Below are 27862 nucleotides of genomic sequence, written 5' to 3' on the forward strand. Positions count from 1 at the left end.
TAATAAAATAATTAAAAAATAATTATTTTTACAACAAGAGAACGATTACTTCTCTATTAAATTATTGGTTTAAAGTTCAACTTTTTTTTTTTAATAATAATTGAGGGTTATGATTTATTTATATTTATAAAAAAAAATAAGTCAGAAATAATCCATGTATAACTAAAGAAAACATAAATATCTGTTTTTTAAAAAAAATCCTGGTTCTGATCATCTTCACTTCAATGAGGAGTGTCATGAAGATGAGGAGTGTCATGAAGCTTTCCAAATGAAGATAAAAGTAAAGCTTCATTTTTAATTAAAAAACTCCCCATCAATCACTTATTCATTGGACATATAAATTACATTAAACTAACCTAGAAAATATATTTTTTAAATAAATTTAATATAAATACGGTTTTATTTTCATAAAATCATTTTTTTATCTGGCAAAATTTAGCCATTAATCAGGCTCAAAATTAATAAATAATTGAAAATATATATATATATAAATAAATGTATAAATTAATTCCAGAATCCGGATACTTCCTAAAGACTTCAGACACTGCGCTGCACAGTGACTAGCAAAGGTCGACGATGAAGGACCCCTTCGAAGCGGCGGTGGAGGAGCAGGACTCGCCGCCGGAGTCCCCGATCCCACCGGACGATGAGATCGCTGTCCCCGCCGAAGGAGAAGAAGACGAGACCGATGCTCGGTCGTTGCCCGAAGCCCCTTCGTCTGCACCTCCTCCGGCTACTGCCGGTCCAGGTGGAGGAAGCCGTGGGAAGGAGGAAGAAGAAGAGGAGGAGGAGGAGAACATGGGCGTAGAGCTCGGCAAGCTCCCCTCTTCCGGCGATCCTGACAAGATGGCCATGATGCAGTGGGTCTTGGATTCTCTAATCCCTTCTTTTTTTTAAAAAAAAAGAAAAGAAAAAAAATTCCATGTTTTTTTTTTCTTTTCACTTAAATTTCTTTGTTTTTTGAAATGTATTGAAACAATTTGATGTAAAAATTTGCTTCTTTGTGCTTGTTTTGCTATGAATTTAATGAATTTCTTGATTGTGTTGTTAATTTGATTGCAGGTCAATCCTTGCGCAGTTCACTGAGGATCAGATGAGTAGGTATGAATCCTTCAGAAGGTCAGGGTTTCAGAAATCCAACATGAAAAGGGTATGCTCCACTGGAACTCACTCCTCTGCCAGTGTATATAATTGTGTGTCTTAAAAGTTGAATTTTTTTGCATTTGAAATCCGGATTATTATTGTGAACATTGCTTCTTTTTTTCCTAAGGCTGGAGATTTTAACATTGGATTTATTGAGACATGGGGTGTTTATACTTCTGATCATGAAGGAAGAACTGTTAATAAGATGTTTGTGTGTTGAGACTATGCAATAGGAGGACAATGCTTTTAATGGATGGGACAACAAGATAAATGATTATTAGCTTATATTTTCAAAGTTTTTAGAGGAATTGTGTTATATGAGTAAACCATGCTCGATTGCTAGTTTCTAGAAAAGCCATCACTGTTGAAATTTAAAATAATAAAGTAAATAAATAATAAATAAAAAGTTTTATAACATGATAATATTATTCTCAACTCCACCTCATTTCTATTGCATGTTCAATTTGAGGGGACATGTTAGAAACAATGTTGTTTAGGGTGCAAGGCGCACTCGAGACACTATGACCCTTATATCGCTTGCGTGTGCTGGATCGAAGTAAGGTGCACGCACATAAAGAATATATATATATATATATATATGTATATATATTATGTTATATGTTAGACAAACAGAAAGCTTAGAGGCTTAAACCCTAATATTTACAAACTCTAAGTCTTATCCTAAAGTCGGAATTTTATTTCTAAAATCATAAGTGACTAATAATCATCATCATTAATGTCAACCTCTAAATTCATGTTTTCATCTTCTTTTTCTTGTTCAGAATCATAGCCATCTACATCATGCTCTTTTTCTTTGTCATCTTCCTCTTCAAATTAGAAGACAGTCATACTTCTGTTGTTAATATATTTATTACTTAGTTATTAGACTCTATTCTCTTAATAGACTTAGAGACTTTTGAAATATCAATACCTAGTAAACTATGGCTCTTTTAGAGAAATTATTACTATTTAAGATCTTAAATTTAATGAGAACATTTAGAGCAGGGTATGCTTTGACTTTTATGTGAAAATTAATACCAATTCTTTTTTAAAAAAGGAAACAATAGAAGACCAACAGTTTTTCAATCAGGTGTGTGTTATTTTTATTTTTTTTTTGTGCGCTTTGACCTTCAAAAAAAGGCACAAAAAAGCACAAAAAACCCTTGCTTGACTAAAGTTGCCTCACCTTAGACCCTTAGAGGAACTAAGGAGGTTTAGCGATTTGCTTGGGTGCCTAGGCGTGTGCCTCAATAACACTGGTTAGAAATGGTTTAATGTGAGAAATATCTCACAATTTGGATTCTAGATTGTCAAAATTTTATAGTTAAAATATCTTATCTTTTTAGTTTCTGTGTTATGTGTCTATATATTTGAGAATTCCAATGTAAAATGTGTGGATTTGAGATTAATAAAATTGTCTCATAAAGCTTATTTATTTATTTATTTTATTATTTTAAATTTCATCAATCACAGATTCACAATGCATGTGGGTAAAATTATCTACTAGGATGAAAATATAGGTATAGCTACTTGATAATTGAAAGTTAATGGAGAACCACAAAAAGAAGTTTAGTTATTAGATAATAACAAAAAAGATTATGAGAAGAGTTGATCTACTTTCTTAGTGAATATAGATTATTTGGTAGAAAAGAGCTATGACTTGGCATGGATATAATGAATGTAATTTTAATGATTTTCAATTTTTAGTCATAAAATTGTTTAAATCAAATAGCTTTGTGTCGACAAGAAAGCTTTAACATCTGAGGAGTGGGCCAGATAAGGGCTCACTAGTTGCTGGATCACTGGATTGTTAGTGTGGATGCCATCATTTTGTCCAATAAATTTATCTGCTTATTCTTGTAGCATTTGCTTATAAGCTTCCTTCCCTTGCGTATATATTAGAACATTTTTATATAAAAGTCAATTTTTACTTCAAACAACTTAAATCTTTGCGATAGAGATGCTTAGATACAACTTATCAATCTGCATATTCTTAGCAATCTTTCTCAATATTGAAAGAAATTTTAATTATTTTTTCCATCTTTGATAGTATTGAGTTGGATATTAATACAGTACAAATGGTTTTTTCTTTATGCATTGATGTTTGGTGCCTCTACATGTTTCTGTTAACATTTAATTGGTCTCCTCTCATACATAACATTGCTTTTTGAATTACAGCTATTAGCAAGCATCGTAGGAAGTCAAAAAATTTCTGTACCCATGACTATTGTTGTCTCGGGAATAGCAAAAATGTTTGTGGGGGAACTGATTGAGACCGGTGAGTTACCCTTTTGCCAAAGTTTTTATGATTGTATGCATGCTAATTCTAGGTTCTCTCTCTTTATCAGTCTAGAATGTAATCAAGTTTGAAGACAACTAAAATGAATGCGGGCCTCAAAACTCTTGGGATAGTCACATGTCTTTGTTATTTGTTATTGTGCTATTACTTTGAATCCTTTTACCTATTTTCAAAACAAATAGTCTTAAGAAATCCTTGCATCAATTCTGCACACAATTATTGAGGAACTGGTGCAGGCTTTAATGGTTAGGATGGACCCATAAGCATATTGAAACCCCAACCTTTAGATTCACTATACCTAACTTTGGATAGACAAAGGACAGCTCACAATCATTGCACATCATATGATATTTACTAAAGTGACAAGTGGATAGTGCTGTGATATCCCACTCCATCAGAGTAGATTGTTGGCTCTGTTGTTTGATTGATAGTAAGTCCTTTTTCTCCCTCAGAGCAGATTGTCTTAATTGGCCATGTTGTGCTGTGATGATTTCACACTTCTTTCTTGCAATTATTTTTGATAAGACGTGCAAGGTAACTAATGATTCTGTCAAAGTATGCACTTAATTCTTGCCTATGGCTATCAATTTATTCCTAGTAAACTCTTCTCGTATGGAATTTGTCAAGCTTGAAGAATTAGGAATTTTTAATCCTAGAGTTTATGAGATGGATGGTCTCTTATAATTCTAATGTAGCCTAGAGGTTTAATGAGCATTTCCTAATTGATCAGTATGATGAGAATACATGTTTTCAAAGGTTACTACTCAGGTTTTCATCAATAAGCTTATCATATTATCACTTACAAAGCTACATATTTCTCCAAAAAGAAAAGAAGGAAATATCTGAAAGCAGTTTTTTTCCCCTTGGTCTTTCGCCCCACTCACTCCTCTATCCTATTGCAGATATTCCTCTTTTAACATACTTATATATGTTGCAGCCAGGATAGTTATGACAGAGAGAGGAGATATGGGACCCATCAGGCCATGTCATATCCGAGAAGCATACAGAAGACTGAGGCTTGAAGGGAAAATACCCAAACGATCAGTGCCAAGACTTTTCCGATGAGTTTAAAGCTGGCTATCAGGTAAGTTTCAGCTTTTTTTTCCTAAAATTGCTATTTGTGTAACATAATTTTGGATAACTCAAAGATTAAATCAGTTTCATCTGCCTTTTTAATTTGCTATTCTTTTTATGGTAAATTCTCACTTAACCATTGGTTATTATGATTAGATTTATATTTCTACTCCCTTTGCTCTTCATCCATTCTCATAGACAGCATTCTTTATGGGTCAAAATTGTTTGTCAAGGCATCAATGCTTGTTCTTTTTATATGTTTGTCTTCTTCACGAGAACATGCAGCCTTAATAATCTAATTGAGTGACAAAACCCAAATATTTATATTTACTTGACTGTAAAAAAAAATCACAGTTCAGATTGCGCCCCATGTTCCAAATTTGTCACACTTACATTCAAGTATACAATGAAAGTGCGATCAATATATATATATATGATTTCTGATCAACTTGCTACTTGTTTAACCCACATTGATTGCATAAATTAATGCTCACAATGAATATTTCAGACTAGTATAAAATACTGAATCACTTCACCTACTGCCATTACATAGATGCTTTTATCAGAGTGCTTGATCAAACTGTATCTGAACCATTTTTGTGGAAATTGAGAAAAGAACTTAACTTTTTTGCAATCTTACTTTCTTATTCTTAACTCGTTGGTTTTTCTGCATTTGTTTTGTAGTGCTCAAGGATTTGGTGTTAAGAAGGATACTTGTAATGTCTTCAGAGCAAGGTCATATAACTTATGTAACAATGTATTACCAAGAGGCAGGGTGTGACACTCCAGAACACTTGATTGGGTTCAAGTGCAGGTTAACTTTGATGTATTACTGTCATCATATTTTTCTTTATAAGCCTTTGGAAAAAAAATTTTATTAATTCCTTGCCTTGCCTTGCCGAGTCGGGTCGGGCCGGGCAGACCTTGTGCTCAACTGAGGCCCGAATGTATAATACCATTCTGATTTTTGATACATAAAGCCGGTAAATATGCTGTTTAAGCTCTCAAGACAGGTTGTCCAATCCTATTGGCCTCCAACAATGGCCGTATGGAGCACAGTGATTTTTGGACAAGAAGTTTGATCCAGATTCGCTAGAAAATTTGCACAAGTTAATCTCATGAAGATGACCTTCCTTAAACAACACCAACTCAATATGCACATTGAACACTGACGTAATGCGGCTAAAGTAATCACTTGGCAATTGGCATCGCTACTATTAATGAGAGACTTTGTTGTGGGGTGGGGTATATGCATACAATAAAAGACCTTTGTGGATTGGTTTTTAATTTTATTATATTTTAGATTTTGGCCTTTTGTGTATATATATGCCTACAAAAGTGGGCAATTAATTATGTGCACTATGCAATTCAATTTTTATTTTATTTTATTATTATTTTTATTTAACTTGGTGTCCTCTTAAAACCAGCTAGTTTGTCTTTTACATATTTATATATTTCAAAACAAATAAACATAAATTATATTATTGTAGGCAATTATTGGAATCCCTTACAATTTTTTTACTAATTCATCTTATTTTAAATTCAAATTTGCATAAATTTGGGTAAAAAATTACTCAAAAAGATTCATGTTTTTCTTTTTATTTTTAATTAAAATTTTGCAAATTGGGGAGTTAAAAAAAAATAAAAAAATGTTGGGGAGTTGTATGATAAAAAACCTCAGTTTTATAATAATAAATTAATAGCACAGTGAATGCCTTTATTTTGTTTTCCCTCTTCGGACTAAAGCTCTATAATCATCGTGTGCTTCCCCAAAGACTTTCCCTTCCGCATAGACGATCTCAAGGTCGCGGGAATCCAAAGAACTCGAATTTGGCAGCGATCCAAGGTCAATCCCCTTACTTGATGTGTTTTTGTTGTTTTTTGTTGAACTATTTTGTCGAATTTCCTCGAATTCCTTGTTCTTATGATCCATAACGTCGCTGTCACGGTTTAGTTTAGAGATTTCGATGCAAGTTTCTTGTTTTTGTCTTGATTTTTAGGGTTTTGATTGGATTTTGTGTTTTTTTGTATTGGGTTTAGTTGTTGGGAATTGAAATTTGAATCAGAAGTGTTCAATGGATTAATTAGTGAGTTCTTGGTGAATTTGATGATTGAGATTAAGAGGAATATTTGCGTGTAATTTCTTTCTTGTGAGTTCTTTTGGCGTGTAGTGAAGTCGAAAGATGAACGCTTTTCAATTGGAGATGTAAGCTAAATAGGTGTTATATGAGATAAAAATTTTAGCTTTGTCATTAAGGATCAAGTGAAAATGGACCAGATTCCCTGAGAAAATTAATAAACTAGGGATGATGGGAGGTTAATATAGTAGCAGAAGAATATTTAGTTAATTATATTTTTTTAGCTGTGAGTTTATCTGGTCTTCTTGGAATTTTTAGTTGTTATCCTCTGTATGATACTTCTCAATTGAAAATTCAAGTCCTGAGGAGATTATTATGTATGAGGAATAAAGGCCAATAAATATTAAGGAGTCAAGCGCAAATTATCAATCTTTCTAGTTGATTAATTAATGGATAGTGATGCCAGGTTACTTTAGTAGCCGCAAGATATATATATGTAATTGATGTCCGAATGACAAGAATATTGCTTATGTTTTTTTTTTTTTTGGTTATTATTATTATTATTATTATTATTTAGTTTATTTATTGTTTTGCTTCTTTCTCATGCTAGGGCTTGTTGACAAAAAAAATTTAATAGTTATCTATGCCAATATGGTATTACATACAGTGTACACTGGATAAAATTATGTAATTTATGATCAAGGAGTTGATTGAGAATGGACCATTTATTTGAGGTAATAAGTTTGCAAATTGAAATGAGGACTGAAGTGTTACTTAATAGGCCCATAATATTATTTAATATCCAATTAAGAAGCTTCAGGATATATGTGAGGAATTATATATCTGTGGGCATTTTGGTCACTGAGGAAATCAACCTCCATCTGGGAATGAATGCGCTCTTAGGACAAAAAAAGAGGCTCTTAGCCTTTCGGACTTGCCAGTATAATGGGGTAGGAACTGGCAGACCGCTGAAATTTTCAATTGAGAGGATTAAGAGATACTTTAAATGGCAATTTGAAAATTTTGGGCTACTTGATGTTTGGCTGAAATTTTTGTTCATCATATTAGTAGTTATGAGAACCACAAGGTAGGTGAGAAACTTTCAATTAGAGGGGGCGTATGAATCTGTGTGACAGCTCACTTTTTACTTGTTTATGTAGCAGCTCATATTATAATATCTAAGTCTTATAATTGTTCATTTCTTCATTTCAAGAAAAAAAAAATATTACTGCCATCCTCATGTCAATATTGAGTTGGTAAACCAAATAAGCTCCTTGAGAGATTGACTTAATGGTTTGATCCTGTCTGTAACGTAACCAAAATGAGTATATCTTGAGAGAATGACTTAATAGCGTGTGCCTTGATTTCCTTTTCATTCTTATCATAATTAGTAAATATGACATGATAGCTTCTCTTAAGAATTACTAGAAGTAAGGCAACCTTTGATTGTTAATCTTACTAAATACTATTCTTTAAGTGAATTTTTTTGCTCCCTTTGCTTTAACTTATGTGTTCTTTCTATTTTAATTTTCTCAAGGTGAGAGGAAGGCAAGGATATCAAAAACTATTACGTAAACTAGATGAGTTGTATGCAGTCGTTACCTACAATAACTGAAGAAAAGCACGATTGAATGTCGCTTTTTCTTTCCAAATCAAATCTAGGCCTATCATTGCAATACATAAGTCAGCTTCATGGATGATATTTATGGAAAATTAGATATTCATCCACAACACTTTCAAGCCTCAAAAGCAACTGATGATTGTCTCCCAGAAAAACACCAGATGACTGATTATTCATTAAGGTTTGATTTTATCTTTGGGAATGTTAAATGATTAAAATATTTCCTTTCTATCATCCCTTTATTACTGTATAAGTAGTGCAAACTTTCTTAATACAGATAAAATCTTAATGCAGATCCTATAGCCATTCGTGGGTTGGAAGAAGAGTAATGGGTGCTGCATCCGTGTTGAACTTGTTTAGTATTTCACGACTTCCATGGGTGTATAACAGTAATGATGATGATAAGGTAAGGTTTATCTATGTGCTGTAACTATCTTCCTGTCTCTACTGATGCTAGACATGTTATATTACTGAGACGGTGGTTTCAACTTTACAGATTGTTATAACTAAAGCTGAATTAGAGTCCCTTCGATCAGAAATTTCTGATTCAGAGGAAAGAGAATCTCATTTGAAAGCACAGTAAGATTCATAAGATATTCCATGTTGTTTTTATTATCTTAAGTTCCAGAGACGAAGTGATGAACTTATGATGATCTTGTTTTTCTTTTTTTTTTTTTCCTTTTTTTTAAAAATGTTTTCTTCTTGCTGTGATAAAATGTGTTGTATCCATTGTCATGAAATGTTGAGAAGTTGATTTGTACAATTGTATGTTCAGTTGATACTAATGATGAAGAGTGCCTATAATCCATTTAGAGTTGTGTGTGGGGCTTTGAAACATACCTTTATCTCAGTCTTTTTATTAAGTCTTTGTTAATTTTAGCTGTTCTTTGCCTTCTTATCTTAGTTGGAATAGGTAAACAATGGCTTCAAAAGAAATTCTTATAGCTAATTCCTTTGTTTTTCTTAATTGGGCAATGCTTCCTTGCACATTTACAAGTAAGAGATTTCTCGGTACCATGTTTAATCTACTAATGATTTTTTTATTATTTTGCATTTCTAGGCTGGAACATGTTGATGAACTTCTGAAATCTGCTCGCCTTTCTGGTTACCTTTGCATGCGAACAGTAATTTCTATATAACTTGATCTCTATCATCTCACTTAATTTTGTCTAGCTTCCTCAGAATTCTTCTGAAAGCCATGGTTAATTGATACTTGTTGCATATTTCAGAGGTGGACAGAACTGCCTGGTGAACCACCTATAATAGATGATGCTGATGTTGATGATTGGCTTCCACGCTTTGTTGTACTTCAAGGGTCCTCTGTTTTCTATTATCTTAAATCCACTGGTAATGGCAACTTTTCTCTTATAAAGCCTTATTTAACATACTGGTAGAGCTTTTTCATCTATAATTGATGTCGGGAGCACCACATATCTTACATTGTAAACAAATTGAATCATTCTTCTTGGTTAAAAAAATAAGAGGACTTGATACTTTAATCACAACATAATCTTGGTGGCACTTCTGAAGACTTTCACAAATGTGAGTTTGTTTGAGGTTATTCATGCATCCCTTGGAAGCTCAATTAAGAAGCATTTTTCCGTTACAATCTTACCTGTTGCGTTTTTTTAACCTTGGATTGCCTGAACATTTCAATTTTTGGCTGTATGAGAATATGGAAAAGGTTGAGTTTATCTGTTTGTACACAAGATCAGGTGGTTTGTATCATGACCTTTTTTTTTGTACATGATGTGTTATTCTATCTGTCCTTTACTTATTGCTAGAACAGGATAAATCTCAACTTGGTGATTCAAAATATGTGTTGCAGATTTGAGTCCTCAAGACACTACATTATTATCTGATGTTTTGGAAGTAGGTCTGCTGCCAAGCTTCATGAAAGATGATCAAGAGGAGAGACATGCATTTTACATTTTGACTTGTCATGGTTTGCGATTTGAGTGTTCAAGTATTTCCAAAGTACAGGTGTGATCATCTTAATGCTGAGCTTTTTAACACTTATCTATTTAGTCAGTGGTCATTATTTTCCAACATTGTTATGCAAAACTATGTGCCACCTTTGAATTTCCTTGAGAGAATTTAGCTACTTGTCCAGTTCCTCTTAAAAATTGTGAATCATTTTTATTATATCATCATTGCACTTTGTGGAAGAAGAACACCACAAAGATTTTAATTGAAGTAGATTTTCATAGTCATGTTGTGAAAGAGGTATAACCTCAGTCTTACCGTTTGGTTACTTGGTCAAAGTCAGTTGAGTTATAGCTGAGGGCAAGATGTTCTTCGAAAATGTCTTCATGATCTTCAGTTCCATTTTCTTTAGTCTTATATTTTCTTGAACTGCTAATTCACATCTTGCATCATATTATGATCTGTGGAAACTGATGTACCGGTCTCTTTCACCCATGGAACTATTATAACTTATTTATTTATTGTTAATATTTTTTTTAGCAATTTAATTTCTGTTAAGCTTATTGTGTTAAACTTAGAGGAGCAGCAGTATGAGAACTATAGGAAACTGAGAAAGAAATATACAATAATGTCGATGTTTTCTCACATAATCTTTTAACATTTTGTATATTTTATCATCCAATGTGACTTATCAAATTATACTAATTTGGTAAAAGATTTATATTGATTGGATGTAAAATTAGTGGTTTGTTGGCAAGTTAATATGATTATTTTGCCTACCTTGTTGATTTTATGTCTCTTGTTTCAGGTGGAATCATGGTTAGCAGCTCTGCAAAAGGATTGCAACCTGGAATCTGATTCAACTGTCAACAAACAAGTATAGATAATGGGAAATTTCTGTAAATATTAGTGTTGTAAATAATAAAAAAAAATACAGTGAAAAGTTTGATTGGAACTGATTGGATTTCATGTGTGATTATTGGAGTATTTTGTGAATATTATATCATGCTTTCAACCCAAATATATATATATATATATATATATATATGAGGATCAATCCTCTATGCACGTTCACAGATTTTTGGATCATGGATTCTCGATCCAACGGCTCTGACACTATTTAATGGGAAAAGTGTTCATCTGCATTTACGAAAGCAAGAGTAAAGAAAAACGTGATGTACAAGAAAAACAAAAATTAAAAACTAATGAACTCATTAATCTAAGATTAACTCTCACTGTAGCTAAATGTTAGATTATCGAGTTCTCTCGTGGATGCCCATGCACGCCCACGAGAACCTTTTCTTTATATATATATATATATATATATGATAAATAGCACTGAGTTTGATTTCATTTCATTTTCATGAACATCTGTGGGTAAATATCTTGAGCGGATATTGTATTATGCTCAATTTTTATTTTAAGCATCAAATTTTAAATTGTATTATTTTGTTAATTTTAATTTAGTTTTATCAAGAAGGTACTGAGGGTGTTTGTTTGACGGGATTTAGAAATCAAAGGATTTGAAAATCCTTGGATTTGTGAAATTTTTTGTCTGTTTCAAAGAATTTCAATCTCCTTTGTATTTTTAAATCCAAAAGTCATGGGATTATGGAATTTGGTCAAAATGACCGAATTCCAAAATCCCATCTAAGAAATCCCTCGCATGATTTGCACGTGAGAGATTAACGTGTAAATATATATTAATTACTAATAATATTAATTACACTATAATTATATTTTATAAAATATTAAATAAAATATAATTACAATATTATTAATATTAGTAATATAATATATAATTGATATATTATATTATATTAATTATTTTAATAAATAAATAATATATTATATTTTATTGTAATAAATTAAGTATAATATTAATTATATTAATTACTAATAATATTAATTACACTATAATTATATTTTTATAAAATATTAAATAAAATACAATTACAATGTAATTAATATTAGTAATATAATATATCAATGATATATTATATTATATTAATTATTTAAATAAATAATTCATATATAATATTTTGCTATAGTAAGTTAAGTATATATTAATTTTATTAAATATTCATAATATTAATTACACTATAATTATATTTTATAAAATATTAAATATAATATAATTATAGTATAATTAATATTAGTAATATAGTATATAATTAATATTTTATATTATTTAAATTATTTTAATAAATAATTAATATATTATGTTTTATTATAATAAATTAAGTATATATTAATTATATTAATTACACTATATTAAATAAAATATAATTATAGTGTAATTAATATTAGTAATATAATATATAATTAATATATTATATTACTTAATAAAATCCAAATTTACCAATCCCTCCAACCAAACACAAAATTCTGTGATCCAACATTATAAATACATCCAACCAAACACTGGATTTGACTTTTCTGAATTTTCAAATACAAGGATTTATAAATACAAATCCACTGGATTTTCAACTACTTCCAACCAAACGCCCTAAGTTTTTAGAAGAAATTACTATTAGTGAGGTAATTCTGGCAGTTATGGTATTAAATTCGTTCTGAAAATTTTCTCGCCAAAAATTAGCTAAAGGACAGTACCCAATCAAGATAGTATTATATTGTGCACTGTGCATATTATCACACGTTCATTTGAAATAATTGTTTTTTATTTGATCTATAAATGCAGGTGTGGGTGTTTTTTTCCCCTAAAAATTCGATTTATTTTTTAAATATTTAATAGCAAAATGAAAAAAAATAATAGCAATAAATAAATAAATATTATTTAACTCACCGAAATGTTAAGTGACCAAAAAACATTGTAATTTTTTTTTCGCAAATAGTGCAAATTTTATTTATATTTCTCCCCATTTTCACTAATATAATCCGAAAACTCCAACGATTGAAAAGATGGGGTCAAAGACTCAAAGTGTGTCTAATTGTGTTGTGCTCTTGATAATATAATTTATTTATAATTTTTTAAAGTTTTGAGGACTTAATGTGCCAAAATTTCATGGAGGGACTAATAAAACAAACAAAAGATAACTAATAACTTTATTCAGATTGACATTTCCCACCATCTCGGATCCAAAATGACATAAACACCCTTTATTGTTCTGTTCTTTAGGAAAACGGTAAGGGTATTATAGTCATTTAAGTTGAGATCTTTCCAACGCCAACTGCTCCATGAGACCGTTCTTTATGAAAGTGGATCAGATTCTTGGAAACCCTAGCATAGCCATTGAGAGAAGAGATCGAAGATGAGCTCCCTGATCTGCAGGTCCTCTGCGAGGGCGTTGAGATCGTTCTTCGTAGCTCCCAGGAGCACTCCTCTCTTCTTTGGTGAGTTTTCACGCTGTATTTTGGACTGGATCTCTCGTTTTTTTAGCTAGATTTGGATATATATATGTATGTTTGTGTTTCTGAGATTTGTATTTGTTTATGTTTTCCAGTCATCCTGTGGACTAATTATTTGATGCTTTAGCTCAAAATTTGAAATTTTTGTGATTATTAGCATGGAAATGGATCGCTTTTTCATTTTATAGATCAGAAAAATTGGGTTGTATTTGAATTTATGTTTTGTTAAATTGATTGCTTTCATAGTTTGGCATTAGCTCGAAGAAATGAGCATTAGGTGGAAAATTGGTTTTGGCAATATGATCATGTTGTTTGTGGCTATTTGCAAAAGATATTTTTCTTGATCTTTCCAATGCGTAAGGCTTCTGGAGTGGTTTCTATGAAATTGGTAAACTATGAGGCTTGGAATCGAGTCTTGTGTCTGCCTTGAACTTAGTTATTTGGCTTTTCTTTATGCTTTATATCAATTTCTCACAACCTGCTTTCTGGATCTTGGCACCTTTTTATGGTAAGAGAAAGTTTTCAACCTATGAGATCGGGTGGCTAGTGATCAGAGTGAGCTAAGTAATTGTAGAAATAGGAAAAACAATAATGTATGCAAGAACATAGTTCATATTGTATCAATGAAGTGAAGGGACCAGTTGGAAATACTTGACTACATATTGCTTAACTTGGATCAAGAGTTGAGGGAAATGCTTTTGTGTAGGCCACCTAGGAAGCAAGGCATTTGCAAGTGTCTGAACAATCATGGGTTGAGAGCTTTTCAATGCTAAGCATCATGCATGTTTAAATTGCTTTTGGAGAGCATGGTACCGTGAATTTGATGCAGGGTTATGTGAAGTTCATGTATTGGGAGAGAGTTTTCCTCTCCCTTCTTATTTTGTGTTGGTTATTCATACTTTACGAGATATAGTGGATGGCATTGCCTAACACCCACAAATAGCATAAAATGTGGTGTCTCTATCCTTGGTTGTCATTCATCTTAATTCTCACCTTGTTATCCTTTTGGAGCACAATTTACTCTTGGTTATTTTTATACAAACTTCTGCTTGCTAACTAACCTTTGAAACAAATGTCTCCACAGAAGGGCAAGCTGCTGCTGCTGGCAGCAGCAACCATATTCAGGAGGAATGCATCATCTGTAGCTTCATTTTACCAGAGGGTTGATTCAAAACATGTACCTAGGGGATGGTTTTCAGGAGCTCTGGCCCTTCCTGCAGCAGGTCTGTATATAGTGTGTGCATTGGTGTCTTTTCTTCATCCATTCTATTTGACTTGCTATGTAAAATGGATATAATTGTGCTTATATTTTTTTCACTAAATTTTAAATTACTGCAAAAGTTTGATGCTTTCAATATTTTAAGCACAAATAGGTTTTTAGATTCCATGTTTGACATTATTTATCTTGAAGATATGATTTAATATTTTTTTCTTGGCAAATATGATTCAAGGATTCTACATTATCTCTTGTGGATTTTGAGTATTTTCTCTCAAGTGACATTTAACTTCATGCTTTAAGTTGGTGGAAGTAGTTTGAAACAAAATTTTCAAGTAATTTCTGCCCCTGAAGATTTAGCTGAATTGTTTAGTTAGCATAAAAGAAGCTTTAATTGCATAGATCACAGTTGATTGAACATTGAGATTTGAAAGAATGTGGCACTAATCCTCTCTTAAATGGCTTGTGATGTCCTGTGTGTAATTAGCTCCCCATCTCCTATATTTATTCCTTCACTTGTTTTGTCATTTCTTTCTAATTTCGCTTGTCATGATAATCTAATGTTTCAGTGAATCTGAACTATTTTCCATTAAACCTTTTTGTTCTGTTCCTTTACTTGGTACAACATCACTTTTTTTAATATTCATATATAAGAATGCTTTTGTCTGTAGTCCGAGGGAATCTTGTGATTATTCTCTTTCATATAAGGCATTTTGTATTGAGCTAGTGATTTTTTTTTCCTGCGATGTTAAATATGATTGTGCATTAATGATCACAATGTAAATACCCAAAAATCATTGAGCGGTGTCTGATGTTGATCTGATCTGATCTTGTAACTTATTTTATTGAGGAAAAATGTAGGATTTTTGAATCTTTATCAAGAATCTTAGAAAGTTATTCTTTCCTGTTAGTATACTTTTAATTTACCCTGTGTTAACAATTTTTATCTTTTACCAGTATACATGCTTCAAGACAATGAGGCACATGCTGCTGAATTATTGCCGGTTTAGTATTAGTAAATTAATTCATAATATCATTATTTTACTATGAAAACTTTTATATTCAATTTAATAATTTTTGCACTTGTTTGCAGTTAGAACACACTTTTATTGCAATAAAGCCTGATGGTGTGCAAGAGGATTGGTAAAATACCTATCCTAGTCTAATATCTGTCGCTGCCAGAGTGCATAGGCCCTGTGCAAGCTAATAAAATTAAAAATTTCAGATTGCAGAGATCATATCTCGTTTTGAGTGCAAAGGATTTAAGCTTGTCGCCATTAAGTTGGTAGTTCCTTCCAAAGAATTTGCTCAGAAACACTACCATGATCTCAAGGAGAGGCCTTTCTTTAATGGCCTATGTGATTTTCTTAGCTCTGGACTGGTGCTTGCCATGGTAAATTGAGAGGGATTTCTTATTTTGCCTTCCAAAACTGTGTGCACGTTTGAACTAATTTTAAAATTTGTCTATCCTGTAGGTCTGGGAAGGAGAAGGGAGCTATAAAATACTGTCGAAAACTTATTGGTGCCACAGATCCACAAAAATATCAGAGCCTGGGACAATTAGAGGTGATCTTGTTGTTGTGGTTGGAAGGTATTTTTTCATCCACATATTAATCATTGTTAGATTTTTATATTTTGGTACTAGTGGATCCCATATGGGCTCTATATGGGCTTAGGGGTCTTACATCGAAAAGTCTCAAGACTTAGTGGCTCAACCCCTATACCTATATATAAAGCCATTACACTTCTATCACACAAATACATCCAACACCAATTTACATCAGTGTTTAGATAAGAATGTGAGGAGAATCTCTGTTACTGTCCAATTTTTCATTAGGTATTTAGTATCAATTTATGTCTATTGCATGGTGAATTACTCCTAACTATCTAAGTAGTCAAGTAAAAGTAAATTACTGGGCATGATAGGTCTAATATTTGTCTGGCTTTTTCATTGATTTTACCCCTTGTGATGTTGCAAAATTACTAACTTATGAGGTACTTGGCTTCGAACAATTTTGATCATCCTAGACATTGGCAGAGTCAACATATTTAAAGCCAATCAATAGAATTCTGAGATGCTATTCTTGCTATAAGTCTTTGTTGAACAAATTTAATTCCTATAATACTTCAGGTACATCTTGTAGACTTCATTCTTGTGGTGCAGTACATTTTTCCATGCTTATCCATGTTAAGCCACTCATCTGTAGTAATGATATTAGCCTAGGTCTCATTTGTTGAATCATAGATGGATCACCATTGATTTCCTGCTTTTCTCTCAAAACAGAATGCACTTGGGATGGTTCTTATTAAAGCTCTTCTATTGTTTTTGTTTGAATTTTTTTTTGAAAAGTACAGTATCATTTTGGATTAGAAGTACATGTTGCATATAATCCAAACATACATGCGAATGTGAACTGGTTTTGCTTAAATCGAAATTTGCCTGTAGGAACATCATTCACGGAAGCGATGGGCCTGAAACTGCTAAAGATGAAATTGCCCTGTGGTTTGAACCTAGTGAGCTAGTTTCTTATACAAGCAATGCCGAGAAGTGGATCTATGGAGAAAACTAGTTTCCTCCCTTTGATCCTTATGCTAATTTATTACCGGATTGCCGAAATATCTCGTTCAACAATTTTCCGCTTAAGGAGGCAAGAAGTACCTCCCATGAGATGCTCGACAATAATAAGTTTAATAATTTCCAGATCTTGGAGGAGTTCCAAGTTCTGTAACTTTTAAATTATTCTACAGAAAACATTTTCTATCAGGCAGCATTTTTCTGCAAATTTCTTCTTAGATTGATTCTTGTGGAGGTTTTACCAGGTTTCCTGCATCACAGTTTGGACCATTTTGTCTTGGCTTTTAAAATAAAAACTATATATATTTATTTTGAATTTTTGAAGTTTTGAACTATATACATTGTTTTCTGTTCTGAACGTAATGAGTCCTGCTTTTTTAATTTAAGGATAGAAAATTAACAATTATGATCATTTATCATATACATAAACATACTCAGACATGTTATGTTGATAATAGTATGATAGTATCTTAATTGGTGTGCTTGCAAAGAAATGAGGGTGATTTATTTACTTTAAGAGAAATTTTTTTAAGTTTTGTTAAGCGTTATAAAAAATAAAAAAAAATTTGATTTGAGCATTTTAAATGTTTCTTGAAATTCTCCATCCTTGTATCAATAGTGGTGTGGTGAGGATCCTGCTTTAAGATAAAGATAAATTTCTAGCCGGCCCTGGATAGAGGCGACTAAGGCCTGGGTTTAGAGCCCTAGAATTTATTGGAACCTCATGTTTTTTAAAAAAAAAAAATTTAATTTTTTTATAAAATTTTATTTATTAGTATTATATTCACAAAACCATTGTGTTAAAAATCTTGACAGTTTTTAAATATATATTAAATTATATAAATTTTATCTTATCATCTAAAATCCTGTAATTTTTTGGGTTGCCGTAATTCATAATTTTTTAAAAATTATATTTAAAAATTCAATCTATTATTATTATTATTATTATTATTATTATTATTATTATTATTATTATTATTATTATTATTATTATGTCCGAACTATACATATGCACAGGAAAGATCAACATATGTTAAAATAATATTCACACCCGACATAATTGTCATAATTTTAATAATTATGTTTGAAACTTAACAAATTATATTGTCACTCAATTTTTTTAAAATAACACACTTAATTTAAATTTTAAAAATTATTGAAATTTATACAATATAATTCCCCTAATAATCTATAATAAATTGAAGTTTATATTTCAACGATATTTTTATATTAAAATTTTCATTAAAATTTTGAAATTATCAATCTGAAATTATAAATATTATAATTGCTTTTAAAATTTTGGTACAAAATTAAAAATAATTAAAAATATTTTAATATTATTATAATATTATATGATTTTGGCTGAAAAGTTTTTAATAAGAAGTTGACATGTACTGTATATACCCCAACGAGATCGCATTCTCCGATCTTGCTTTATATCACTATTCATCCCGGGATTACTATATTATTCTCATATTATACATATACTTGTATATCCAGGGTTCAGAGTAATGCTTTAGATCTTGTTTATATTCATAAAAAAAGAAGTGACTGTCTGCTATTATTAGAAAAGTTGACATGTGACAAAACACTTTTCCTAATTGAATATATATATATATATATAGACTATTATTTTATCCTCATAATCATATTCCTAAAAATCTTGATTTTTTTTTTCAAATTATAAAACTTATCTTGTTTAATTGATTTATGATAATATTAAAAAAAATATTAATTTCATCTAATATTCGTAATTTCTTATTATGAACTTTCTTTATTTAATAAAAATAATTGAAAAATAATTATTTGCTCAAGGCCCCATTTCCACTAAGGTCGGCCTTGAGATAAATATTTAAGAAAATTTTTTCTTGTATTATTTGAAAGTATTGACTATTGTGCGTATACCTTCTTTTAATATAAATTTACTTACATATCCTGATTTTTAATTATAGTTATTTTCTACGTATGCCACTCTCTCCATGGAAGATTGCTCGTAATCATTAAAAATTAATTAAACAACTAATTTTATATAAATATAGATAAAATAATATATATATATATATTTATAAAATTTTAATTCTTTTATCTATGATAAAAAGAGGCGATTATACACATAATTTAAATTTTATACCTCATATTTCAAAGGCACATATATTTGTGGTTGGATGACCTGAAATTTTTGTCATTAAAAAAAAAAAAATTTATGAAGGGTATGCATGTAATTAAAGGTCACTAACCTCACATTTAAAATACTTTAATTTGTGTATATCTTTATCGGGTCTAAAACCTTTGAATCCGAACCCGTTTTGGAGCCTTAGCGGATTCAATTTCCTATTCGGATCGGCAGTTCTAGCTATAAATAATTAAATATACACAAGCGCCAGAGAATTCACAAGTTCTTCGAGCGCGCGAGGGTGGTTCTGGAAAGGTTGGTCCTCGTGTTTTCGCTTTTGAAACCCTAGGGTTCCACGGAAGAGGGATTCGATCCTGCTTTCAATTCGGTGAGTTTTTGATCGATCCTTGGCTCCATTGTTTATTTCTTTGCGTGCTTCTTCTTGTTCATGCTGTCTTTCGTTTGTTTCTGTTTGGATTGAAGGAAAATTGAAGAGAACTGGTGAAAAGAAAGACTCGGAGATTTTATTTATGTTTTTTTTTTCCCCTTTTTTTCGTATATAAATTTAATGATGTTTTTGTTCTCTCTCAAGTTGTCTTTTCCTGATTTTGCGGTGGTGTTTGTGTTTCGTGTTTGATTTGTTTATTGCGGGACCTGAATCTGAAAACCCTATTCTCGTTGTTGCTGATGTCTTGGTGAGAAATTATCAAGATTTATGTCCTTTTTTTTTTGAGGTTTTGGTATTAATTTAAGTTTTGATTGTTGTTTTTGTTGTTGGTGTAGGGATTGTCTGATTCTTGTGTTGTTTTTTTAATAAATAGTATTTATTAATTTAATGTTTGTTCTTGTAATGACTAGCAATTCTCAAATCTTGTGTTCTCCTTTTGGAGGCTTGCTTAAGATTAAATTTTGATTGGGGGCATGCTAATGCTTGATTTGATTCTATATTAGGGTTTCCATCTATTCTTGAAGTTGTTTTTCTTTTTCCTCTGTATACTTAGGTTACTTTTCTATTTGTAGTGTTAATGTTGTTTAGGTTTTATAAAACCCTAATGCAAAATGGTTTTTGATTTGAGTTTGAACTGAGTTTGCAATTAATTTTCAGAGCCCATTTATTTTATAGGGGAAAGGAATAATTAAATCTATAGCATTAGTTTTTATCTTTTATTCTAGACTTCTCCTGTGTCAATGTAGTTTTCAGAGGGATGTTCCTTTTTGCATGAGCTTCTATACTGGAAGCTTTAGGTGCCTTTGTCAATAATACCTCACTGTCTTTTGTTGAGACCATGCCCATCACCCTGGATCATTGAGGGATTACCAACAATAATGAAATTAAATTCAAATTTGTCATGTTAGATGCTATATCAGAGCTAGTTTTTATAGGTTGAGCAGGCCTGTAAGAATGCTGGATTACATGTTGTCTTTCTTCTTTCACTAGACTCTTGAATAAATTGCAACTTCCTTTTTGGTTTCTTGTTTCCTTTTCAATTCATTCGTTAGAGTTGTTAGAACAGAAGAGAATTTGTGTGGCTGCTAATCCAATTTATCTTTTTCTTTTTGTATTGATTTAGCAGATGGCAGAGGAGCCGTTAGTAAATGATATGCTTGCTCTCACTGAGAAAAAATTGGACATGACTTTAGGTAAGTCGTCCTTCTATCCCAAATGTTTTTAAGTTCCATGCTGGATTATGAACTGATGCTTGCTGGTTACAGATGATCTAATCAAGATGTCCAAGAAAAATTCATCTCAAAGGAGAAGGCGTCAAAGAGTTCCGGTGAGTGTTTCTGTCATTTTTTTTCTGCTTATGTTTTTATACTCATAAAATAGCTAAATTATTGATATTGTGGAGTAATTAACATGAAATGCTTTTCTGAAATTAGATCAAATCTCAAGGAATTTTTGGCAATAATACTTACCAAGGTACCTCCAAGCTTCGACAATTTATGGATTCCAGATCGTCCATCAGACAGGTGAGCTGGTGGTCCATGTTTGTCTTGTTAGATGAGCTTAAAATAAAAAATTGTTTTCTTATGATGCCCATATGTGTCCTCTCTGTAGGGCGTGCTCGCAAATAAGAGGTCACATTTTCAATGGAACCAGTTCCCAATGATCACAGAGGTTGCAAAGAAGGCTGCATCTGTTCCTGTTCATAATTGGGTGGTTAACTGGAATAAGCGAAGGTACTTTGGGTTCACGATCATAAATTATTAAGGATGATTTTCATGGCTTGATTTATATTCCTCACAAACATGCGTATCTGCAGGTAAACCATGGTTCTTTTTCAGTGATGGAAATTTGTTATGCGCGAATTTGGAAAATATGGGTTCAGTTTGTGGACAATTGCATTGTTGATTGGGCTGAATACGCAATTAGTATTTATATGTGGATCTTTGTTTGTTATACCTGTTGTGGGTGATTTTGAGGTGTTCTTCTTTTGACTTTGCAAGATTACTCATCAACTCGTCTGTAGTATTTGAGGCATGATGCGCTTCAAAGGTTGTGAGCAGGTTCTTTGAACTATGTTTGCGCTCAATCTTTGGCTCAGATATGATGGACAATTTGAGTTTTAGGTTCATTTGTTCTATAGAGTCAGTGGGACTAGAATATATGCCTTAAAGTTGGGAACTGGCACCTGCATTTCTGATTTTGGAAATATGAGAAGGTTGATCATTAAAGAACCTCATCCTTCCAAGGTGCAGATGCAATTGCTACTATATCTCAGCACTGTTTTCTAATTGTCATGGTTTTAATATCAACTGACTTTATGGATCCATCAGTAACATCACATGGTGATCAAGGATGTCTTACCATATCTTGACAGTGCAGTCTTGGTAAAAGTGTTTGGTGATTAGGAAAGATGCCTGGGTAGTCTTGGCTTTTGACTATCATTTACAGGACTATACGAGGAGTGCTGAAGTTTGTAAAATTTCAGTCCACTGTCACTGTTGTTGTTTATATTATTATATTTTGATATTGTGCCCATTCACACCTCATTGCACATGAATTGGGTAAGGATGGAAGCTGTACAATGGTTTGCAATTCTGAAGTGAAAAGCCATCTTTTGATTGGTTGTGATGTTTGGAGGATACTAAATGCAGTGGGTTCTCATTGTTAGTTGTGTTGGAGTTACTATAAGTGAAAATGGAATTAGATTGCTGGCTATATTTAAGACTTGGTCTCGAATTTGAAATGCATATGAAGATGCCTTCTGAGTTCTACTCTGCCTGTCTGCTTGAAGGCAAATTATCTGTTGGGTGATATAGCCTTGTTATTGAAAATAAGTTGAAACAATGAGGACAAATGCAATTTAATTTGGAACAAGGAAAGTTGGATTTCTGATATTTTGTGCTCAGTCATGGATGGGTGTCTAAAATCTTGGAGCTGTTTTCGATTAGCAGAAAGTTGTGTTTCTGATTGCTATTCACTGCCCTTCAGATCTTGGTGGCAAGGCTTTGCAGTTACTGAACAGCTGCAAATGTGTCTGAACCATTCTTTATCTTTTTAATATTTTGATGGTAAATTTGCTTATGATTTGTATGGTGAGTTAATTGCAAATCAAAAACTTGATAGCTGCAGAAAAAGGAAGTGTGTTTTACACCTATTATGTAGTAATCTTGGACAATTGGTTTTGATCTATAATGGATTGTTGCTTGTGCAGGTTTGCAGCTGCACCAGCTCAGAAGAAGGCAACTGAAAGCAGCCAACCTGGAAAGGTAATTGTTACCATGCATCAAACACAGAAACCAGAAAATAGGATGGCATTGGTTTTCCTTGTGGTGTTTTCTTAATTTAGTTGCTAATAGACAAATTTAATGACTTTAAATTTGTCTATTAGTAATAGCCGGGATATGAAAATATGTAATTTCGCTTGTCAATTGTCAATTTGGTTACCATATCTTTCTGAAGTGCATTGCTTGTGCTAAGTTCCGACAGATGTTACACTTCTGCAGTATTGCCCCAACAAAATACATCAGCTAGATGGATTAATTTTTTATTACTTTTGTTTCGTTCCTATGTAGAACTATATTTGCTTGCCAATTATTTTTACAACTTCTGGTTTTTTTTCTTTGACTATTTTATTGACTGCTCCTAGTGTAAGGCAAGTTAATAGGCTTTGACATATGTACAACTAGTATTGTACTATCGTGTCAGACCCTTAATCGTCAGTAGATGTAGGTTGTAACTGTGATAATCATAAGAAGGTTGTCTCATTTGTACCATGTATCAACTTCTGCATAATTGCTGCTTAATTTTCTGTGGAGGAGTGCTATATTGGTTGGTTAAGTTTCAAAATTGAACAGCCAGATGCAAATCCCTTCATCAAGATAAGAACCATTATGGAGTATATTTAATCAATAATCATGCCACATCCTATAAAATATAAAATTGTGCTGGATGGTGTTTGTGTTAAATCTTCCGTTTTCTTAATCTTTCACCTTTTGGTGTTTGTGTTAAATTGCGAACAATCATGTGCAGGGTAACGTGATGGGGAACCAGAAGCCTCGGACCTTGGACGCACGCTTTGCGAGTATCAAGGAGCTGAGGATGGGGGGGCCACAAGGAAGTCGCAAAGGACACTGGCCAGTCAGAGGCCGAAACAAGGCACGAGCCGTCAGCTTCGGGCAGCAATCTGGGAACTTTGCCAGATAAACTGTTTCACTTCAGTAGATTTCATCAACTCAATCGCCTTGGGAAGGTATGGTTGGGTTGGTCAAGTTTTTCCTTGACAGGCGGAGAAAAGCCGGCATCTCTCTATTAGCTACTACAAACATTTGGACAGTTAGTTTGCATTTATGCTGTTTGTCTGTACTGTTAGTAGGATACTAAGTAGTATTACTAAGAAAACGACAGGTTGCCTTTTCACCATTGAAACAGTGACTGAATCAATGGTTTTTCTTGTTATGTTAACCAAATTCATAGCTGTTAATTCTTTCATGTTTTGGGTTCATCTTTTAAGTTCTTATTCCATCTTTTATTCCCGGGAAGCATTGCATTGATATGAACAATAAGGGGAGAGAACAATCCCCACAAGAATTGGTTATTGTAGTGCTAACAACAAACAAGGCTTTATTCACTCTATTATACAGCAGTGTGTCTGTCTTATTTCATCTCTTCAAGGATTTGTTTCTGTGATCTGGATAAATTCATCTATCTTCCGTCTTTGCAAACCTTCCTCGTATTCTCGGCTGATTGTCTGCTAACGCTTTCCGGCATGCATACTGAATAAAATATACACCAAGAACAAGCTCTGCTGATCATTGCAAGGTTCAAACTCCGTATTAATCTTGGTTTAAGAGATATGAAACTTCACATACCTTGATTTTTCGATTGAAGTTTCTCAAGCTCTTCTTCCTTCGGTACCGGGAAAGCTTTTCTCTGCGCTCTTCGGACTTCTCATATGAGTGAATTATGCCTGTGCAGTTATAGTTTGTGTAGTTATTACTCCCAAGAGTCTGTCAAAAAGAAAACTTTTAAAAACATATCAGACTCATGAATGAAAGTGATGTAAGACTATAAGAACTATTATCTCATCTGATCAATGAAACAGTAAATAATAATAATAATAATATAATAATAAACTTGTCATTCACCTGAATATCTCCCTCACTGAAAGCTCTCCTCATCCCAAGTGCAGTTCCGAAATCCAAACCTTTGGAAACTGAGAAAATTGGGTCTTTCTATTACAGCAAGCATTGATCCACTCCATTGATTTCAAACTTCCAGAACTCACACTTTTCTGCATTTGCCCCTCTGCAATGATCCTGCTTTTTGCTTTTTCTGAATCTTCTTCATCAATTTGTTGTGCTACTTCATGCTCAGGAATTGTTTCTTCAGTCATTGATTTTGCCAAAAAAACTTTCTTGCACTCATTGATAACATCATCAAGATGCTCAATTTGGATTGATTCCATATCTGCAACTTGAATTGTTTCTGCAGTAATAACATCATCAGCATCTGATATCAATGACATCCCACTTGCTATTAGATCAAGAGCAAGCACTGATTCTCCTATGATTGGTTCTGGGGCTTTGAACAAATCCCCTTCTCCTCCTAAATCATATTCCAAGACTGCAGTACTTTGCACAATGCTTCCCTGTAAAAATTTAGAGCCAAAAAGAGTTCAGTGTATATTTCTTTTCTGGCTGTTCTGTTTATTCGGTTAAAAAAACTTTCCATTTTCATTGCTGGAAAATTCTCATCTTTATAGAATTCAAACTGAAGTTTCCATATATATACATATTTAGTTCCTTTTTTTTTCTGGGTAGTGATCTTTTATTACACAATCAAAGCAATGTAATTTTTCTGCAATTTCTGTTTAATGTAATTTGAATGAAAATACTTCCAAGAAAGAGCTCCATGGAATGGAAATTCATAATTAGAAAAAGAAAATAAACCAAAACTTCCAAATTAAATCTCATGAAATAAATGAAAGAAAATTCCTTTTTGCAAAAAATAACACCAGCAGCAGAAACACCTCCCTCTGTTTTCTGGAATAAAAAAAAAACAGAGCATGGCATTCTAGTAAAAAGTAGTTGACAGTTTAATCATTCAAGTCATATAATTCACTTCAACACCTTCATCCAAACTAGTGATTTCATTCAGCAAATCACCAGACTGCCAATTCTCTGACAGAAATACCCTCCAATGTCAAAGATCAACACACACACAGAAAGAGAGGGAGAAAGAGAGAGAGAAAGAGAGTACCAAGTTAGGGTTGTTGATACGGGAGAAGTTGATCATGAGGAAGAGAGAAAAAAGGGTGATGAGATGATAATGAGTCTTGTGAGAATCCCTGAGAGAAAGCTAGCAAAAGCCCTGGATGTGTAAACATCTCAATCTCTCTGTTATTTATAAGAGTTGTGGTTATAGCAGTAGTCACAGCAGAACAGGTATGTATGTATATATATATATATATATTTAGAAGGATATCTATATATTTGTATTAAAAAACAGAGTGAGAGGCTATGAAGGAGAGAACACTGGAAGCTGAGGTTGCTTAGTATTTATAGCACTTACTAAAAGGACATATGCATCTTGTCACCAAAAAAATAATAATAATAATAATAATAATAATAAGAAGAAGAAGAAGAAGAAGAAAAGGGACATATGCATGCATGTATGGTGTTATGCATGTTACAGCATTATTTTTTTTTTCCATAAATTATTCAAAAAGTTTTTTTTTTCTTTTTCCTTTTAAATAAGTGTGAAAAGTGCATATTCAATCAGAGATGTGCGCATAAAAATAATTATAATCTACCCATACGCTCTCATTCAGATATAGAGATTTAGCTATAAAGTCTGTTTTCATAACAAGAGACTATTGATATTTTTATGTTTAACATATTTAGAACTTTGACAATAAAAATCTGACAAACAAAATTTAATACACTGAGATTAGTATTATTAGACTAAATGCTGTCAAATATTTTTTTATTTAAATAAATAAATAATCATTATAGTATTAAGAACATTAAAGGTAGTGCATCACTTTAATTGATATTTTATTTCTTTTCCATTTTAAAAATTGGAGCTTTGATCCATGTAGAATCTAATACTAAATGCCAACTAAAGTTTATTGTTTATAAAATAATTTTATTGCTTAAATTATATGTGAAATTAATTGTAATTTCCATTCTATATAATTAGCCAATAATCTTATTATTTTTTTATATAATTATATAATATTTTTAATGCAAGCTATTGTGCAATATAATCAATAAACAATGACATCATGTCAGATGTCATTATTGTTCTTGCTAAGGTGAATGTTCCGGATTAAACTTCTCTTCCAGCTGTTTATGATTTCGCTAATGAAAACTTTATAAATACTTTTTCTTATTAAATTAAAAGCTAGCGGCGGAAAGAAAGCATATATACTAAATTGACTAAAATAAAGGCCTTCACCCTGCAAGGTTAAACATCGACCTTAGAAATTTTACTTCGAAAAGTATATTTTCTTAAAAAAAATTGTGAAAATTGTTATTTAATTTATTATATTTATCTTTTATTATAAATTATTATTTATAGATGTTTCGATAATAATTTTATCTTGTATTTTAGTGCTTCTAAAATAAAATTTATCTTGTTATATTGCAAGCTAATTAGGAAAAAAAAAATTATGTCAGTATAGTAATAACCTAGTGATTAAAACACTTTATTCCCATACAAATAGTCATTATTTAAAAAAATAATAATAATAATAATAATAATAATAATTGTCATATTAGTTGTGAGAATATATTTGATTCTCTCTTTATATTCTACTTTTACTTCACAACTTGTATTTACAACATATAATTGAAAATAACATTCTATCAAAATCACTGTCACGCTATTTTTATATTTATATTTATGACTATATCTCAAATAATTTAAACAACCCCTCAAATATAGCAAAATTTATTTAAAAAGATAAAATAAAAATGTAAAAAATATTTTATATGTTC

General features: G+C 31.8%; 4 protein-coding genes across 6 annotated transcripts; 3 read left to right on the plus strand and 1 right to left on the minus strand.

The window, feature by feature from the left end:
* The first annotated feature begins 523 nt into the window (after positions 1–523).
* Positions 524–5871, plus strand: LOC120256283 (transcription initiation factor TFIID subunit 11-like). Of its 2 annotated transcripts, XR_005535258.1 has the most exons (6): positions 524–860; positions 1063–1150; positions 3322–3421; positions 4380–4526; positions 5201–5330; positions 5497–5871. XR_005535258.1 is itself a non-coding variant. In XM_039263994.1 (5 exons), the coding sequence occupies exons 1-4, from the start codon at positions 577–579 to the stop codon at positions 4505–4507; spliced, it is 600 nt and encodes a 199-aa protein (XP_039119928.1). In that variant the 5' UTR covers positions 524–576; the 3' UTR covers positions 4508–4526; positions 5201–5479. The 2 variants fall into 2 exon arrangements, 1 of the variants encoding a protein (XP_039119928.1); XM_039263994.1 differs by lacking the exon at positions 5497–5871 and having other exon boundaries at positions 5201–5479.
* Positions 5872–6249: 378 nt separating this feature from the next.
* LOC120256286 lies at positions 6250–17617 on the plus strand. Its single transcript, XM_039263998.1, is given in 16 exon segments — positions 6250–6362; positions 8132–8396; positions 8510–8621; positions 8712–8794; positions 9276–9339; positions 9445–9562; positions 10044–10198; positions 10950–11021; positions 14595–14733; positions 15684–15730; positions 15852–15869; positions 15952–16119; positions 16202–16216; positions 16218–16268; positions 16271–16317; positions 17173–17617. Coding segments are annotated over 15 exon segments (1323 nt in total). The 5' UTR covers positions 6250–6362; positions 8132–8286; the 3' UTR covers positions 17297–17617.
* Positions 17618–19702: 2085 nt separating this feature from the next.
* LOC120256285 lies at positions 19703–24350 on the plus strand. 2 transcript variants are annotated; one of them, XM_039263997.1, is made up of 7 exons: positions 19703–19802; positions 20986–21055; positions 21128–21189; positions 21296–21385; positions 21474–21595; positions 23074–23128; positions 23892–24350. In XM_039263997.1, the coding sequence occupies exons 2-7, from the start codon at positions 20989–20991 to the stop codon at positions 24063–24065; spliced, it is 570 nt and encodes a 189-aa protein (XP_039119931.1). In that variant the 5' UTR covers positions 19703–19802; positions 20986–20988; the 3' UTR covers positions 24066–24350. The 2 variants fall into 2 exon arrangements, with proteins under 2 accessions (XP_039119931.1, XP_039119930.1); XM_039263996.1 differs by having other exon boundaries at positions 20989–21055.
* A 64-nt stretch (positions 24351–24414) lies between these two features.
* On the minus strand, positions 24415–26387 carry LOC120256284 (zinc finger protein CO3-like). Its single transcript, XM_039263995.1, is given in 6 exon segments — positions 24415–24634; positions 24731–24868; positions 25007–25066; positions 25068–25091; positions 25093–25509; positions 26121–26387. Coding segments are annotated over 6 exon segments (750 nt in total). The 5' UTR covers positions 26157–26387; the 3' UTR covers positions 24415–24559.
* Positions 26388–27862: the final 1475 nt, after the last annotated feature.

Source organism: Dioscorea cayenensis, unplaced genomic scaffold, assembly GCF_009730915.1.
Source record: "Dioscorea cayenensis subsp. rotundata cultivar TDr96_F1 unplaced genomic scaffold, TDr96_F1_v2_PseudoChromosome.rev07_lg8_w22 25.fasta BLBR01001379.1, whole genome shotgun sequence".
Lineage (NCBI taxonomy): Eukaryota > Viridiplantae > Streptophyta > Magnoliopsida > Dioscoreales > Dioscoreaceae > Dioscorea > Dioscorea cayenensis.

Excerpts from the sequence above, each read along its gene's own strand:
- LOC120256285 (XM_039263997.1), top strand. The coding sequence starts at position 20,989 with ATGGCAGAGGAGCCGTTAGTAAATGATATGCTTGCTCTCACTGAGAAA. Across the intron at positions 21,056-21,127 it reads AAAATTGGACATGACTTTAG|ATGATCTAATCAAGATGTCC; the intron begins GTAAGTCGTCCT and ends TGCTGGTTACAG. Across the intron at positions 21,596-23,073 it reads GTTAACTGGAATAAGCGAAG|GTTTGCAGCTGCACCAGCTC; the intron begins GTACTTTGGGTT and ends TTGCTTGTGCAG.
- LOC120256283 (XM_039263994.1), top strand. The coding sequence starts at position 577 with ATGAAGGACCCCTTCGAAGCGGCGGTGGAGGAGCAGGACTCGCCGCCG. Across the intron at positions 1,151-3,321 it reads AGAAATCCAACATGAAAAGG|CTATTAGCAAGCATCGTAGG; the intron begins GTATGCTCCACT and ends TTTGAATTACAG. Across the intron at positions 3,422-4,379 it reads GGGGGAACTGATTGAGACCG|CCAGGATAGTTATGACAGAG; the intron begins GTGAGTTACCCT and ends TATATGTTGCAG.